Source organism: Canis aureus, chromosome 32 (genome assembly GCF_053574225.1).
Source record: "Canis aureus isolate CA01 chromosome 32, VMU_Caureus_v.1.0, whole genome shotgun sequence".
NCBI classification, from domain to species: domain Eukaryota; kingdom Metazoa; phylum Chordata; class Mammalia; order Carnivora; family Canidae; genus Canis; species Canis aureus.
In genome coordinates this window covers 33,606,847-33,624,503 of record NC_135642.1, presented here as the reverse complement: position 1 = coordinate 33,624,503, position 17,657 = coordinate 33,606,847, and the positions used below count along the sequence as shown (strand labels likewise).

The following is a 17,657-nucleotide window of genomic DNA, read 5'->3' as shown; positions in this document are numbered from 1 at the left end:
TTTTTTAATTTTTATTTATTTATGATAGTCACACAGAGACAGAGAGAGAGGCAGAGACACAGGTAGAGGGAGAAGCAGGCTCCATGCACAGGGAGCCCGATGTGGGATTCGATCCCGGGTCTCCAGGATCATGCCCTGGGCCAAAGGCAGGCGCCAAACCGCTGGGCCACCCAGAGATCCCCCCGCATTTTTATTTTTTTATTTTTTTTACATTCCGCATTTTTAAAAAATATTTTATTTTTAAGTTATCTCTACACTTAAAGAGCCTCACTTGTGGTGAGGCTCAAATCCACAACCCCAAGGTCAGGAGTTGCATGCTCCACTGACCGAGCCAGCCAGGCACCCTGACATTTGACGTATTTTTTTTTTTTTTTTTTTGACATTTGACGTATTTTGAATGGAACTCTGAGAGCATATAGATCTCGGGAAGCCCTTTTGTTACTTTGTTACTTTTTATGTGTGTATGTACATACAATCTATTCAGTTTTTTTCTTCGTTTCACACCATACTAAAAACGTAGAAAAGTCCTCTAAAATAAATTACCTTCCTTTTCTAACATTACGTAGAATTATTTTGTTATGGACCCGGTAGAGAGAATTTGTGTGAGGTTTAAAAAAAAAAGAAGAAAAAAAAAAGTTCTTTATTTTGATTTGCTTTTAAAAATCAGCTTTATTTCAAGTGTCTTTTTCTGGAGTCAGTCATTATGGATTTAACCCTGTAGTACCTTTTGTTATAATTCGCTGTGTTTCCTGGGTGTTCTTTCCGAAGCAGGCCCACTTCCCCAGCTCATCCTCTTAGCCCCGACTCTTAGGGCACCCCAGGGGAGAGCCTTGGCACCACCCACTTAAGGCGGGTACGAATCACAGGCTTCTGCAAAAGTTGATGGATGGGACCGTACTGACACCCACCCCCCGCCCCCCGCCGCTGGACAGTGTCATCGCTGGACACTGGTGATTGGCTGTGGGCGGCCGGCGCGGGACCAATGGGAGCGGCTTCCCGAGGGAGCCGGTGGAGCGCGCGGGAAAGAGACCAATATAAACCGTGGCGGGAGATTTCGCTTTCGGGTCCTTGTGCAGTTAAACACCCTCGGTTGGAAAGTCGGTTGATTGCTCTCATCTCGGGTTTGAACATGGTGCGGACAAAAGCGGACAGTGTCCCAGGCACCTACAGAAAAGGTGAGGTAGTGGAGCAAGGCAGTGCAGGGAGGGGGAAGGGGGGGAGGGGGGTTGTCCGGGCAGCCCCGCGCTGGGCGGGAGAGGCCGGGGTTCGCCACCGCCCAGGTGAGCCAGACTGGTCCAGCCGTTCTGGAAGCAACGGCCTGGCCCGTTTACCAGGAGCGGGGAGTGGTGCGGACAGGCGGGGGGTGGAGGAGCGGGGGGATGGGGGGATGGGGAGTGGGGAATAGTAGGGGTGGGGAGGGTCTCCTGCTGTTCTGGATCGAGGGGCTCTTGCAGGGTTGGGACTGTGTTGAGAACGTGGCTTTGAAGCTGGGCGTGGGAACCTTACTGCCCCTCTATTTAATGCTCTCCTTTTGCCTCTCCGCAGTGGTGGCTTCGCGAGCCCCCAGGAAGGTGCTTGGTTCCTCTACTTCTGCTACTAACTCCACACCGCTTTCATCGAGGAAAGGTAAAACAAAACAAAAACCCCCAAACAAACAAAAAACCGCCCCTGCAACTCCTGGAGAAACCTTCACAAAAGGGGGGGATCAGGCCTGGCACCACAGTTCTCCTGACCTGCAAGCCCCCTGACCTACTGTGGAATTTATTTTTCCTGAGATCCTCATACCATAATTTCTTCCTTGCCCTATGATATAATGAGGGGACCTTGACCTCTTGGCCAGTTGGGGTATAAAGGTGGGGGTCCCGAGGAAAAGAATCTCAAACCTCAGCATTAGGAACAGACACAGTTTATCTTGAAATCTATTTTTCTTTTCTGGTTTAGCTTTTTTTATTTTTAATATTGGCAGATGGCTTTTTCCTGTAAGAGGCTATTTAAGCTCCCCTTCACTAGATTAAGAATTAGGACCATAGTTGACAGTGCTAATCACATTGTCTTCTTGTGTAAACGTTTTCGTTTTTATTTCTGCATGTATTTTTGGTTTTTTGTTTGTTTTTTAGCATTGTGTGTGTGTGTGTGTGTGTGTGTGTTTTCCAACTGTGCAGTTCCTGATACTGCCTTTGGGACATTAGGAGGGAAAATTTGGCCGTGGAAATAGCTTCACACTGCTCCTTCTGTGCAAGGAGAGGTTGAGAAAATACCGTGCCATCTGGTGCTTCATTCCTCTCCTAGGAAGTTGAGCAGTTAGGAAGATTAATTCCACAAGGCCTAATTAAGAACATACAGGGGAACACAGTGAACTTCACAGGTTCTTAAGTTAACTTCCCCCAGTTCTAAATATTTCATTAGAAAATATTTACTAATGTACTCTCTTTAGATAAAAGAGCTGTAGGTCAAAAGTTTTGAAAGGTGATTAATTTACTGAGCATATCCTATACCATTACATTCCAGTTAGCGCCACATCCCATTGTCTCGTCCACTGTTGAACCACCAGAACCAACTGAATAGGCTCTTGACATGTTGGCCAGATGCACCCTAAGGCATTTTATAGATCTTTACTTTTTGTATGTAAGCTCTACACCCAATATGAGGCTTGAACTCAGGACTTTAAGTTCAAAAGTTGCATACTCTACCCACTAGCCGGCTAGGTGCCCCGGTAGATCTCTATTGTTGTTTTTGTAAGATTTTATTCGTAAGTAATCTCTGAACCCAACATGGGGCTCATAATCACAACCCTGAGATCAAGAGTTGCATGTTAAAAAAAAAAAATCATCTGTTTCACCAACTGAGCCAGGAGGCAACCACTGATCTCTATTTTTATTTATTTTATTTTATTTTATTTTATTTTATTCTATTTTATTTTATTTTTTTCAACTCTATTTTTAATCAACTATATGAAATTCGTAACAATCTCATTTTAAGTGACATTTAAGCTCAGTTTACATACTTGGGTAAAAGTCACAATTAAATCAGCAGAGCTGGGTTTGAATTCTTGTTTTGTTTTATATTTTTATTTATCTGAGAGACCAAGCACGAGTGTGTGTGTTGGGGGGAAGGGCAAAGGGAGAGAAAGAGAGATATGCAGACTCCCTGTTGAGCAAGGACCCTGAGATCATGACCTGAGCCAAAATCAAAGTCAGACTCTGGGTGACTGAGCCACCCAGGTGCCCCTAGTTGGGTTTGAATTCTATACTGAGCTACCTATTGCTGCTGTAGCTCACTTTCTAAGTAATTAAAGCATTCCTCTAAGTTTCCTTTGGGAAAATTGTGAACCAAAGGATTGATTGTTCTTTTCTTTCCTTTTCTTTTCTTTCTTTTCTTTTCTTTTCTTTTCTTTTCTTTTCTTTTCTTTTCTTTCCTTTCCTTTCCTTTCCTTTCCTTTCCTTTCCTTTCCTTTCCTTTCCTTTCCTTTCTTTTCTTTCTTTCTTTCTTTCTTTCTTTCTTTCTTTCTTTCTTTCTTTCTTTCTTTCTTTCTTTCTTTCCTCTCTCTCTCCCTCTCTTTTCTTTTCTTTTCTTTCTTTTCTTTTCTTTCTTTTTCTCTCTCTCTCCTCTTCTCTCCTTCCTTCCTCCCTTCCTTCCTTCCTTCCTTCTTAGATATTGAGAGGGCAGGGAGGGACAGAGGAGAGGGAGAGAGAAACTCCAAGCAGACTCCATGCTGATTGCGGTCATCACCTGGCTTGATCTCAGGACCCTGATATCAGGATCTGAGCCGAAACCGAGTCAGACCCTCAACGGACTGTGCCACCTGGCACCCCAGATCACTATTTTTCAAAAGCTTACTTGTACTTTTAAAAAAGATTTAAAAACTTCAGACAGTATATATGGAAGCAACTTTATAACGGTTTGTGACAAATATGTTTAAAGCAAAAGGTATATGTAGTGGCTCAGTAATTTGCTCATCTTGGTTAGAATAAATCATTACTTCATAAAGAGGCGGAAACTTTTCCTCCATATTACTGTTTTAATTTTTTTTTTAATTTGGAATTGGGGCACCTGGTTGGCTCAGTTGCTAAAGCATGCGACTCTTGATCTCAGAGTCATGAGTTTAAGCCCTGTGTTGGGTGTAGAGCTTACTTAAAAAAAAAAAAAAGAATTGGATTTGCTTTATGAACTGAACAGGAGCCAAGGGCTCTGAAAAATGAAACCTATTTTTGTGGAAACTTTCACATTGCTCTATATTTAGGTGCTTTATCTAAATGACCTTGTTAAGTAAACTTTTGATGCTTTATACTATACCTCATATTAGGAAAAAATGTGTTAAATTTTAATGACAATGCAGAAGACTACTTGAATAGCTCTGTGGATAAATTATAAAAAATATTTTCCAGTTGTAAAAATACTGTTAATTTTATTTTCCTAGGACAAAGGATAACTTTAACAAAATATTATTACACATTGTATTATAACAATGTATAATATGCTATTGACTGAATAAAACTTTATCATCTCACATTTTCTAATTAGTTTAAGATGGATGTAATACCACTTAATACCCTGTAGATTTAATATTAAATAATTGTTTCCCTATAAGGAATGGCAATTGCACCCTTAGTTCTTATTTAGTTCCGTCTGTTTATATTTTATAGTTGAAAATAAGTATGCAGGAGGGAATCCGGTTTGTGTACGCCCAACTCCCAAGTGGCAAAAAGGAATTGGAGAATTCTTCAGGCTGTCTCCTAAAGATTCTGAAAAAGAAAATCGGATTCCTGAAGAGGCAGGAAGTAGTGGCTTAGGAAAGGCAAAAAAAAAGTAAGTTATATTCTGGAATATAAAGAAAATATGTATATTTTTAAAAATAAAAGACAAGGGAATATTGAGTAACTTTAAAGTTTCTTCTTGAAGTCATAAGAAAACACAAACCAGAGGTTTTTTAAAAAAAACTTGTGCTTATCTCTTATTCTGAGTCACTCCCAAATTTCAAACATCAGTGAAAGGTATTATTTTTACTCATTTCAGTCACTCAAAGAGGATCAATTCCCAATCAGACGCTAAGTGCTTTGTTATTAACCATGAACTTCTTGCTTTATTCTTTCATTCTACTGCTTTATTTTCTATACTTTTTTTTCTTTTTAAAGATTTTATTTATTTATTCATGAGAGGCCCAGAAAGAGAGAGAGGCAGAGGGAGAAGCAGGCTCCATGCAGGAAGCCCAACGTGGGACTCGATCCCGGGTCCCCAGGATCACGCCCCAGGCTGCAGGCGGCGCTAAACTGCTGCGCCACCGAGGCTGCCCTATACTTTTTTTTTTCTGAAAAGCAATTTCTATGTTGGTTTTTCCAGCATCAATTCTACTAACTCAGCCTCTCAGAAAATGACTAGTTCCACCTCCACAAGAAATAAATAACCAATATAGAAAACTTGGAAAACATATAAATCCCTATCACTTTGAAAACCACGATACCATGTGTATTTTCTTTACAGTTTCTCTAAAAATGCATAAAAATACTTCAAAACAAGGCAGAAATAAAACTGCATAATACAGAGTTCTGTGTATACACTTTTTAAAAACATTTATTATTTTTATTATTTATTTTTACAAATTTTTATTTTTAAGTAAGCTGTATGCCCAGTATGGAGCCCAACATGGGGCTTGAACTCATAAGCCTGAGATCAAGATCTGAGCTGAGATCAAGAGTGGATGCTTAACCGACTGAGCCACCCAGGAGCCCCAAGTGTACAAACTTTGTAAAAAAAGGATAATTAAATCAAGGCACCTGGGTGGCTCAGTGGTTAAGCATCTGCCTTCAGCTCAGATTTTGATCCCAGAATCCTGGATCAAGCCCCACATTGGGCTCCCTCCTCAGTGAGGAGCCTGCTTCTCCTTCTACTTCTGCTACTCCCCTCCTTGTGCTCTCGCTCTCTGTCAAATAAATAAAATCTTTTTAAAAATATAATTAAATCATGCTTTTGAAGCTTTTAATATCAGGAATATGCTCATGATAAATATTAAACAGAAATTCTGCATATAGAGGTACAGTTTTTATGGTGTGAAAACATGTATAAACAGACCAGATGTCAATAGTGATTATGTCTGGGTATAAACTTCTCTTTATATTCATTTTGTGCTACAAACTTTCAACAACAAACATACTTTAAAGAATCAGGAAAAAAGGGACGCCTGGGTGGCTCAGCAGTTGAACGTCTGCCTTCAGCTCAGGGCATGATCCTGGAGTTCCAGGATCAAGTCCCACATCGGGCTCCCTGCGTGGAGCCTGCTTCTCCCTCTGCCTATGTCTCTGCCTCTCTCTCTGTGTCTCTCATGAATAAATAAGTTTTTCTTTAAAAGAAAAAAAAATCACAAAAAAAATAATGCCACTTGGGAAAAAAGGCAAAGAAAACTTGCTTTTAAAAAAAAATGGAGTTGTAAGTAATAGAATCCAGGCTCCCTAAACAATTTTGAAAAATTGTGTTTCAAAAACAAATTATTTGACTGGAGGTATAAGGAACGGTGAGCATGGGTGGGCAGATGGTGCCATGCCACTGTCATTTTGATGCCCCCTGGTTTGAGACCATGCTAGCTACTTCTGCACCAGCCAGGAGCCTATGATCTTCCAGTGTAGCAAGTAGCAAGTTTGACCCAGGGCACAATGACCAACATGGGTAAGGGGGATGATGGTCAGGCTCTGTTTGGGGCTGCTACTTCTGGCACTGCTTCTATCCACACAGATTTATTCACACGTTCTTTTAACCAGCACACCAGGTCCTCTGTTTGTTTGTTTGTTTGTTTTTAATTTATTTATGATAGTCACAGAGAGAGAGAGAGGCAGAGACACAGGCAGAGGGAGAAGCAGGCTCCATGCACCGGGAGCCCGACGTGGGACTCGATCCCGGGTCTCCAGGATCGCGCCCCGGGCCAAAGGCAGGCGCCAAACCGCTGCGCCACCCAGGGATCCCCAGGTCCTCTGTTTGAACCCACAATGTCTACCTGTGCCCTACAGTCATGGCCACAAGTCAGAATGGCCATTTTCCTTGTGGTCTTGCTTGCCCTTCCCCATCTCTACTGTTAAACAGATCCAGGCCCTATTGTTCACTAACACATATGTTTTTTAAGATTTTTTTTAAGATTTTTAAGATCACGACCTGAGCCAAAGGCAGATGCTCAACCACTGAGCTATCCAGGTGTCCTGTGAATGCATATTCTAAAGTCCAATCCATATGGTGACTAGAAAAGTCCAGTGTGACCAGGAAAACACAGGTCTCCATCAGATCTACTAATTCCACTCTTTGTTTTATTAACACAGAAAATGTGAGAGTCCCCACTTGGACTGACATCTGAAGGATTTGACTAGATAACGAATACCAATATTAAATCTGCTGAAGGTTCACATACAAGACTGAAGAGAGAGAGACATTGAAAATTAATGATGTGACAGAAATCAAGAAATATGACACTTAAAACTTAAGAAATATGGACACTTAAAACTCTATCTTTATAATAAGAATAACTTCACTTTAGAGAAAAGGGATATGCTGCAAAATGGAAATTGGGTTTTTACTTTGATTTATGAAATTTAGAAGGCCATAAAATGATTAGGTTCTATAAAAAGCTTCCATGAAGCTATTTATATGTACTTTGGAAGGAACCACCAGGTGTTATTTCAAATCCTCTGTGTATTATTTCAGCAGTCCGAATTTAATGCTGACATACTCTACATGAAGTTTTACATTGTTCAGTTTTCATTGTTCTCTTGGGAACTCCTTCCTCTGGGGCTTTAGAATTGACATTGCATGTGACTTCATGTAATAATTGACATGTTCTACTACAAATCTAAGCACGAGTAATTTTGGGATATATACTTAAAAGTCAAATGACAGGTATTTTCCTATCACACATTCCCATCCAGTAAGAATGTCAGATTTGTTTGATTTGGATCACTTTACTGGACTCCAAAGATAAGAAATTCATTGACTTTAACCAATCTTAAATTCTGCCATTTATTTCTGCATTTTTAAAATAACTTTTTACAACTTAAAAATATATTTTGAAGGCATATTTGACAAATATTGAAATTAAGATACAAAGATATGAAGGAGGCAAAAATAATGTATATTAGGTATTTGGGAAGTGAAGACAGGAGTCTTGCATGTGTGTGTATATCTATATGTATATATATATATATATTTTTTTTTTTTTTTTTTTTGAGAAAGAGCATGAGTGGGGAGAGGAGCAGAGGGAAAGGGACAAGCAGACTCTGCACTGAGCACAGAGCCTGATGTGGGAGGCTTGATCCCAAGATCCTGAGATCATGACCTGAGCTAAAATTAAAAGTTGGATGTTCAACCAACTGAGCCACCCAGGTGCCCCAAGACTTGCCTATATTAAATTCACAACTCTTTTGTGCTCTTTCTGTGAATACGTTTTTAAAAACTTTATGAATCAGAATAGCTACATTTGGAAAACTTTCTATATCAGTATTTTTTGATAGTTAGAATTGATTCTAAACCTAAGTTACCTGATTCTGGAATGTAAAACTTTTACAACTGCCTTGATGTATGGAAAGTTTTCTAGAAATAGACACCCCATGAAATATTTGATTCACATATTAACACACTGATGCTCAGGTTTACAGTATCCAATATGACTATAGTAGGCTTAATATGTCTTAAACCAGTATTTGTCATTTTTAGAAACCCATAGGAGAACAATCAGATCCAACAGATCTCAAGCTATGTGGGATCTATGGGTGTGAATGAATATTCCCTTCATATCTGAACACCATACATCTGTTTGGGATTGTACATTGTGTTTGGAATTGATTTCCATTGAACACAAACTAAATGGCTGAAAGAGCAACTAAAACAAAGTATTTGGATTACAAAATGATGCTTATGCATATAAAATTTTAAGAATTCAATACTGTTCATAAGATCACTTAATAAATGTTTATTGAGTGCTTGCCATCCATGTTACAAGATATATATATATATATCAATCAAGATATATATATATATATATATATATTTTTTTTTTTTTTTTTAAGCAATCTTTACACCCAGTGTGGGGCTTAAATTCACAACCTCAAGGTCAAGGGTCACATGTTCTTCCGACTGAGCCAGCCAGGCTCCCCTGTTATGAGATATCTAAAAGGAATGTCAAACTCTAGAGCAGTGATTAAATTTTAGACTTTGTTGCTATGTCACTTTTACGATTTCAGGTTTCAATAAAAATCAACAATGAATGGGATACATTTTTAGAAAAAGCCTTTTAACAGACTTGCTTTCATGATTCCTGTCAGTTTCTTTTAGTTCCCTGTCACTGTCTGGCAACATTCTTCCTTGTTCTTCCTTCTTTGTTCTTCCCGTTCTAATATGACAGGCTAATAGTCAATATTAGCTCTAGAATATATTACAACCCTCTTGAATTATTTGTGACTTCCACTAAGAAAACAAAACAATATGGCCAAATATGGCATACCATTGACCATTACTGATCATCATAGCAATGAAATATATATTACAAGCTTTCAATTATATGGAGAAAGATTACATGCATATTCTCATAAAGAACTTTGATCCATGGTATAATAAAATTTGTGACATAAAACTAGGTAGTAGAGGTTAATACTATTCCTTTAGACCTCTTTCTTAGATTTGTTTTTGTTTAGGAGAGTTGTAATTAACTCTTTATTGATAGTAAATCAATAGATTTGCTTTTGATAGTAGATAACATCAGGTTTCCAAAAAAATATTTATTTATTCATGAGAGACACAGAGAGAGAGAGGCAGAGACACAGGCAGAGGGAGAAGCAGGCTCCATGGAGGGGGCCCGAATGTGGGACTCGATCCCGGGACTCCAGGATCACGCCCTGGGACAAAGGCAGGCGCTAAACCGCTGAGCCACCCAGGGATCCCCAGCTGAGCCACCCAGGGATCCCGATAACTATCAGTTTATTAGAAAGACTTCTGGTATAAACTCTATAATCTGAAACATGACTATTCGTACATCTTTATTTTTCTCACAAGGGCAGGGTAAATTCCCTTCAGTTGCATGGGGAAAGTCAATCAAGAAAGACTATCTACTTTAAATCTTGAATAGAGCTATATAGTGCATAAAATACAGCAGGTTCTTGAAAAAAAAAAAAAAAAGGAAGCTTGACTCTTGATAGTATTTCATTTGTTAATGTAACTTCCAGGAAAATACAATGAAGACCTCTTGGTAATCTAATAGGAGGTAAATCGATGATAGTCTCGTACCAAGTCAGAATACCTTTGTTTTAGCTTCCTTCTTTCACTACCTAGCTCTATGACTATTTAAGCTTATGGGACCTAATTTGAAAACTGCTTATTTTAGAATAGATTTCCCAGATCTTCATCTGCTCTAAAAAATTCTGACTTATGTCAGAAAAGTTTTCAATTGACTTCTCTATAATACATGTAATGAGTACAAAATGGCTCTGGGGTAACAAACTAATTTTCAAAAGCTACAACTATCATATACCAACTTAACCAATTTTGAGATTTTTCCAATTAGGTAATAGGTTTGTATGGTTCAAAAGGCTATATCGTCAAATATAGCATCTTGCTATATTTTCTCTACTCAAATGGATTGGTTGGTTTTTTTTTTTTTTTTTTTTTTTGCCATTTTTAAAAAAGGTTTTATTTATTTGAGAGAGAGAGTGAGAGAGAGCGCACGAGCAGGGGGGAGGAGCAGGGGTAAAGAGAAAGAAGCAGACTCCCCCCTGAGCAGGGAGCCCAACCTGGGCTCAATCAAATGACCTTGGGATCATGACTTGAGCCAAAGAGACACTTAAACGACTGAGCCATCCAGGCACCCCACTTTTTATGCCTTTTATTATCACAAAAAGAGATTTCTTTTTTTAATAAAAATGGCAACATATCCTAAAGGAGAAATACTGATTTGACAAAATTTTATTGCTCTAATACTTGAAATTTGTAGGTGTTTGTCAACTAATAGAGTTTAATTTTCTCTATTTCTATTCACTTAACCAGACACATTACAGTATTAATTTTCATGATTTATGTAAGGTGATAACTACTTTTTTTTAAACAGTTGATACTCAAGTGACTATTGAAGTTCTCTATTCTTTCCACAGAGCACGTCCTTTGCCACCTGATCACTCAGATGACGAAAAAGAATAGAACTTTCATAATTCATCCTTGACTAATGTGTCCTGTTTATTATTCTAGGATGTAAATTTGCATAAATGTATTTGTTCCAATTAGTTTTGTTGAATAGGCATTTAATTTAAAAAAATGAGGCTTACATAGTTACTCTAAAGCAAGTGATTATGATATTAGAGACTTTGTAAGATTAATTATGGTTACTTAGCTTAGCATTCAGTATAATGCATATTTGGTTTCTTTTACCTGTTGTTATTAAGCTTCTTGTTCTTGCTAAAAATTAATCATTGCATAGTGTTCCAATTATGAATCTGCTGTGTTTGAGATTTGCTTAGATCTTTGTACTGCTGCCATTTTTATTGGCATTTGATTATTGGAATGGTGCCATATTTTCATTCCTTTTATTTGCTTTAGGAAGCAGAGTTAGATTTTTGCACATTAAAAAATTCAGTATTAAACTGAACTTATACCCTTTTTAAGAAAGAGGGCCAAAGATGCAATGTTGAAAAATTTGGACGGCTATGTATCTTTTCCTTAAGGGCAATTTGGCTTGAAGATTAAACAGTTGATAAAGCTTCTAACAACAAAACAGATAAAATACTAGCATACAATTAGACAAGAATATTTTATAGACTACATTAAAAGAGAGAACTTTTCCTAGAATATGCCTTTGATTCAGTATCATAAAATATTACCCTTTGGGCTTATAATTTTAAAGTTGGAAATCAATAAAACATGAAAGGCAACTTGCCATAAACCTAGAGATCTGTCTAGAATCCTTAGAGCTAACATTATATATTTTAAGATAACCAGGGGTGTAATTAGAGGTGGGTACAATATAACTTAGTAACTGATATTACTTCCTCATCATACTTTTTGCTCCCTGACCTCCTGTTGTCAAAATTAACCATGTTTTTACCAGTGTTTTCCTGAACTTTATTTTTAATAAATGAGTACTTATTTTCACAACAGACTGTCCATTTGTGTGCTTCCTGAGATTATATCCTACTAGATACTTCTTTTTTCCTTACAAATACAAATCAGTGCATTGATCTGATTTTATAAATTTCTTAACTAAGTTCTGATGATTGTAGATTATATTTTTTGCTTTGTCTTTTAGAGATGGATATTAAGCAGAATGTTGCTGAATTGAGAGTCAAATATTTTAAAAAGATTTTATTTATTTATTCATGATAGACACAGAGAGAGAGAGAGAAAGGCAGAGACACAGAGGGAGACGGAGGCTCCCAGCAAGGAGCCCCATGTGGGACTCCATTCCAGGACCCCAGGATTCCGCCCTGAGCCAAAGGCAGATGCTCAACCACTGAGTCACTCAGGCATTCCGAGAGTCAAATTTTTATCCTAAGTACTTCCTTAATAATTAGGCTTCATATTAAGGAGTAGCTCAAATGAACTCTATTAAAGACAAGTTTTGATGGATCTGAAATCCGATTTGCTATTTTTCACTGATGGAAAGAGAAATTTTATGGTGCTGTGTCTAATGAAGTTGAATTATGTAATTGCTACCAAATACACGACATATGATAATGTGTTTAGTTAGCAGAGATTCCATGTAATGTTTTCTTGTTAAAGTTTTTGTAAAATATAGATTGGCAATTTAACCTCTTCTAAATATAAGGGAAGTACAGACTGTTTCCACCAAAAACTGAATCAAAAGGTAAAATTTATACATTAAAAAGATAATTAAGTTTATAATTTTATACCCTTCTTCACAAAGTTAATCTGGTTTTCCTCTTTGAATGGATTATTCAGATTACTAATATAAATGTTAAATTCCTGACCAGACAATGAATAAAACTACTTTTTTGGAATTTTTAAACATTGTGAGGATCATATGTATCTTGTGTTTACCTTATTTCACAAAGGAAGAACAATACCATAGTGAAAGTTGTACAGGGTGCTCAAAGAGTTATTTATGACAAATGCTTATTTTTTTAGAAAGTAGAAAATAACCTAAATGCACTGAACCTTTCCATATGTACATATACACTGCTTACAGTTTTCACTGTATTTAGAATATGTCATGGTAATTCATTTTTGGAAAAATGGAAGGTTCAGTTGGACCTTGATCCAACTAATTTTGTTATAATGGATATTTTTATCTTTGAGGATAGCATATGGAGGTGAAAGGATCTTTACTGAATCAAAACTTCACTGAACAAGAAATAATCTTGTCCAAATCAAGCCACTTACAGCTGTTCATTATGTGAACTGTTTTATTAATTGGCAACTCTAATTGTGAAAAAATGTTAGGAATTAAAATTTGAATTTCTATAACTCCCCTCCTCCTATACTTGGTATTTATTTGTGAGAGAGAGCAAGCACAAGCAGGCAGAGGGGCAGAGGAAGTGGGAGAAACAGACTCACTGCTGAGCAGGGAAGCCCACTGAGGGGCTCAATCTCAGGACCCTGGAATCATGACCTGAGCCAATGGCAGATGCTTAACCAACTGAGCCACACAGGTGCTCCTCATAAATCTTTTTTTAAAAAGAAAATGATATAATTATAGAAGTCATATGACCATTTAGTAGTTAAGCCAGTTACTGATACAACAATACAAAAGCAATTGAATAATTTATTTATTTATTTTGCAATTGAATAATTTAAAACTGTAGGAAGAGAAGATTTAAATGAATACTTTTGTGACTCATACATCCTTAGGCAATTGGAAAAATGAATGATGCATTTCTATATTGGCTACTACATTTAACAATTTTATCCAATAAAATATTTATTTCCATAGAACACATTAACCATATTATGTTTTATGGTTTTTAGTGACATTTAAGTCCACCATAGTTTTAGATAAGTCATTGGTCATTGTGCTCATAGTTTTATTTTTCTAATTTAAAAATTTTTTATTCTGTTGACAATTGAAATACCATCCTCTATTTTGTCATGGTAACAGGTTTATCACTTGTCACCTACTGCCAGGTAGTTTTTTTTTTTTTTTTTTTAAGTAATCTCTACACCTAATTTGGGGCTGGAACTTGCATGCTCTACTGACTGAGACAGCCAGGCACCCCATTAAAAGAACTATTAATTACTGGATGTATTCAGATTCCATTTGAATTTTTTTGTGTGTGCATACTCCCACACATATGCATGTCCATGGCAAGAGTTGAAATGTTTTAGGCTTATTAAACAACTTATTACTGACATTTGAATCTCAAGTGATTTCCTACAGGTTTTGCTGAACTGCCTAGAGTGAATCAATTTAATGCTGTCTCAGGTGAACAGGAAACCCAACAGCCCTGCTCTTTCTTTTAAGTTACCAAAGCTCATTTCCTCTGCCTCCAGTGAGGTGGACAACAGCCAAATATTGGTGACTACGAGCCTATCATGACCAATAAAGTCAGAGCCAGCAATTGCAAGTACATTCACTGCCATGGGATAGAGAACAGATTCAGCTTTACTGCTTTTAAGTAGACATATTCAAGATAAGAAAGTCCAGCCAAGATTTATACTAATTTTTTTTCTGAATGCCCAACTATATTTCTCTGAATATTTAACTGCCATAATGATATGGGTCATTTTTCTAAAAAGACGATTAATTAGGGACGCCTGGGTGGCTCAGCGTTTGGACGTCCGGCTTCGGCTCAAGGCATGATCCCAGTTCGGGGATCGAGTCCCGCACGGGGCTCCCCGCATGGAGCCTGCTTCTCCCTCTGCCTCTCTCTGTGTCTCTAATGAATAAATCAACCTTTTTTTTTTTTTTAAGAGAGGATTAATTAGTTATATTGGGTTTTACCACAGCCAGGAGCTTTCCCAATACTTCCAAAACCTGGATTACCCCGACAGAAGAATCAATGAGGTCTCCCATTTTTCTTGTCCACAGTGTACGTATGAAAGTTTATTCTGAGTGTAGGAGGATTAAACGTCGTCTTTCCGCAGCCTGATTACCGGCTTCATTTGGCCTTTTTTTTTTTTTCTTTTAAGGGTCACAATCACTACTCGATTTACAGCCAGTCCTTGTTTTCCCCTTCGATTTGAGCTAGGTTCTTCCCAGATCGTACGCAAACGTGCAATCCCCACAAGAGAGAAGATCGGTGAAGACGAAACTTTCCTCACCGTTCGGCTTCAGAGGCTGTCGCAGGAGAACGAAGTGCCCAAAAACGCTTTCGTAACATTGAAGTTTTTTTTTTTTTTTTAAACCCAGTTGAAACGTCCACAAGAGGGAGATGCTAAATCGCCAGAAAATAACTCCCACGAGGGACCAGAGGGAGCCTTAGGAGGAGCCAGTGGGTGGGCCTGGGACTCAGGGGGGCAGGGAGCAGGTGTATTATAGTGGCGGGGACGGGGGTGGCTGGAGGGGGGAACACAGCTGAAGGGAAAAGCCAGCTGGGCTCAGTGCCTCCGGGTCGAGGAGTGTGACCCTTCTAAGACCACGGGGAAGAGGTGAGAGGGTGTTTGCCAAAGAGGAGCACGCGCTCCCAGGTACCCCCGGTAGTCCCCGAAGAAACGGGGGTGGTTGTCTTTGAAGGCACTTCCGCTTAGCAACCCCACGCGGTTGCTAGGGAGTGGCAGCAGCGGGGATGACCCGGAAGTGGTGGTGTCCATTTCTCGCTGCCTGCTTTAAGTCTGTCCTATCGGGAGCGCCAGGGTGCTCTGCGCCGGGCCGAGGGTGGGGCCAGCACTAGTGGTTCCGGCTCGGCTCCTCCAGCCCCTTGGCTCCTCGCTCCCCCCCTCCCCTCCCGCACCTCTCTCCTCCCTCCCGCTCCTGGGAAAGAGAGAAGCCGCCGCTGCGGGTGGGTAGAGAAGCGCTCGGCGCCTCGGGGAGGGGACCGCGCCCGCCCCGTCTGAGCCTCGGAGCCCTGCCGGACCAGGTACTTACTCTGGCTTCGACGGGGTCCGGGAAGCTGGCGCCTGAGGGTGTGTGTGTGTCCGTAGGGAGTGGGGGGGGGGGCCCTTCCCCAGGTTGGGGAGGGGGCCGCGGAGATCCTGGGTGGGGCGCAGGCCGGTTTGCGCGTCCGTGGCGGGTGGCGGGGGTGGGATGGAGGGTTTGGGGGACGCGGCTGGCGGAGAGTTTCGGGTGGTCAGCTCGAGGTCGCGGAGAGGCGCCCCCTCGGATGCAGAAGACTTCGGCCGGACTGGACGGGGAGTTCGCCACCTGGAGGGCTCGCTCTGAAAGGGGGAGCATCCTCCCGGGCCCCAAGGGGAGCCTGGACATCGTCCGAGCGGTCGGGGCAATCCCTGGCTGCCCCTGCCTTCCGTCGTGAGACGGAGCGCGGCTCCCCGGGTTGTGGGGGTTGTGAGTCGGCCGGGCACCGCGGGGAGCCGCCCTTGGCGGAGCTAGGGCAGAAGAGGGGGTAAGGGGACCTCCCTCCGCCCAACTTCCGTGTGCTTCCCCCACTTCTTCCTTTACTGCTCTCTCGCCCTCGAGTCCTACCGGAGCGGTACCCCCCCCCCCCCCCGCAAAGTGGGCAAGCATCATAACGTTAAAAAAAAAAAAAAAAAAAAAGGTGGAACTAGGCTCACTGCCCTTAAATGATACTTCAGGTGTTTGGAAAGTGCCAGAATGGCATATTCAACGAGGCCTCCCAGTTCGATATTAAATCTGGCATAAATTATCGTAGAAAAGTGCAATACGGAAAAGCACCAAAGTACAGGCTAGTCGTCGTCGGGTATATAGCCCTTGTTTGGTAGATATGCATGTTTATTAAAAAAAAAAAAAAAAAAAAGACTGAGGGGAACCCTATAGATCTAGAGGTCTAAGACATGTTGAGGCAAGCCTGCTTTTCCAGTCTCTTTCCTACCTGTCAGTAAGCCTGTCCTAGTTTAAATGAAGCAGAAAGATCCTCTTCATTTGTATTTCAATTAGCGACCGAGTTGTATCTCTGTGTGTGGTGATAGATGTCTCAGAACAGATACGTGAACGTTCAGAGAGACAAGGTCCTCTGCTTTTGAGCCTCTTAATCTTTTAAGGAGATAACAGTGGTCAAGTGAAGTATTGGCTTTGAGGTTGAGGTAGGTAAATCTGGGATTGAACCCAGTCCGTGCCACCGGCTAGTTGTTGACCTTGGCCAAGTCGTGGGACCTACCAGAGCTTTTCGTTACTTCGTAAGTGAGAGGAGTTAACATTTTTACCAGTATTGTAAGGGTGTACGTGTGGGTGTGTGCGTTGCATTTAAGTCACAGTCCACTTAAGGGGCGCCTGGGTGGCTCAGTGGGTTTAATCCTGAGACTCTTGATCTCAGGTCAGGTTTTCATCTCAGGATCCTGAGTTTAAGCCCGGAGTTGGTCTTCACGCGCAGGTGGAGCCTGCTTCAAAAAAAGAAAAATAACAGTCCACTTTAAATGAAAGCACCTTTTAATTGAAAGAGTGATTGTTATCATTAATCTCAGACAGTCGAGATAGCCCGGTTTTGTGGAATGAGGTTTGAGATGGAAAGGGAACTGGATAATATTGCAAAACCATATGTATACAACAGGACTTCCAGTGGCTTGTAGAAATTTATCATAAGTATCACGAAATTCAGTTATTAGGTTCTTTAAAC

The 17,657-nt window shown here is 40.0% G+C and overlaps 2 protein-coding genes and 1 long non-coding RNA gene across 39 annotated transcripts in view; 2 read left to right on the top strand and 1 right to left on the bottom strand.

Annotated features, from left to right (window-relative positions):
* Positions 1–954: 954 nt before the first annotated feature.
* Positions 955–15,228, top strand: PCLAF (PCNA clamp associated factor). 6 transcript variants are annotated; one of them, XM_077881469.1, is made up of 5 exons: positions 995–1,175; positions 1,546–1,626; positions 4,644–4,806; positions 10,191–10,228; positions 11,112–12,108. In XM_077881469.1, the coding sequence occupies exons 1-4, from the start codon at positions 1,130–1,132 to the stop codon at positions 10,201–10,203; spliced, it is 303 nt and encodes a 100-aa protein (XP_077737595.1). In that variant the 5' UTR covers positions 995–1,129; the 3' UTR covers positions 10,204–10,228; positions 11,112–12,108. The 6 variants fall into 6 exon arrangements, with proteins under 6 accessions (XP_077737598.1, XP_077737592.1, XP_077737594.1 ...); XM_077881466.1 differs by lacking the exons at positions 10,191–10,228; positions 11,112–12,108 and adding an exon at positions 15,159–15,228 and having other exon boundaries at positions 984–1,175; XM_077881468.1 differs by lacking the exons at positions 10,191–10,228; positions 11,112–12,108 and adding an exon at positions 7,299–9,271 and having other exon boundaries at positions 993–1,175.
* Positions 11,584–16,514, bottom strand: LOC144303372 (uncharacterized). The gene is made up of 2 exons (XR_013370448.1): positions 15,995–16,514; positions 11,584–15,247 (listed from the first exon to the last, which is right to left on the bottom strand). It is a non-coding gene; the product is annotated as an uncharacterized LOC144303372 (long non-coding RNA).
* CSNK1G1 (casein kinase 1 gamma 1) overlaps positions 15,538–17,657 on the top strand; it is a 169,357-nt gene continuing 167,237 nt past the window's right edge. For 9 of the 32 annotated variants that reach the window (XR_013370435.1, XM_077881436.1, XM_077881439.1 and 6 more), the window contains exon 1: positions 15,728–15,986. The gene's annotated coding sequence lies outside the window, so the exon portion shown is untranslated. Of the gene's footprint in view, positions 15,559–15,725; positions 15,987–17,657 lie in introns of those variants that run through there. The other 23 variants (XM_077881435.1, XM_077881454.1, XM_077881446.1 and 20 more) reach the window with 8 other exon arrangements.

Coding starts and splice junctions, on each gene's coding strand:
- PCLAF (XM_077881466.1), top strand. CDS start 1,130: ATGGTGCGGACAAAAGCGGACAGTGTCCCAGGCACCTACAGAAAAG. Junction 1,176..1,545: donor CCCAGGCACCTACAGAAAAG/GTGAGGTAGTGG, acceptor GCCTCTCCGCAG/TGGTGGCTTCGCGAGCCCCC. Junction 4,807..15,158: donor TTAGGAAAGGCAAAAAAAAA/GTAAGTTATATT, acceptor GATTTGAGCTAG/GTTCTTCCCAGATCGTACGC.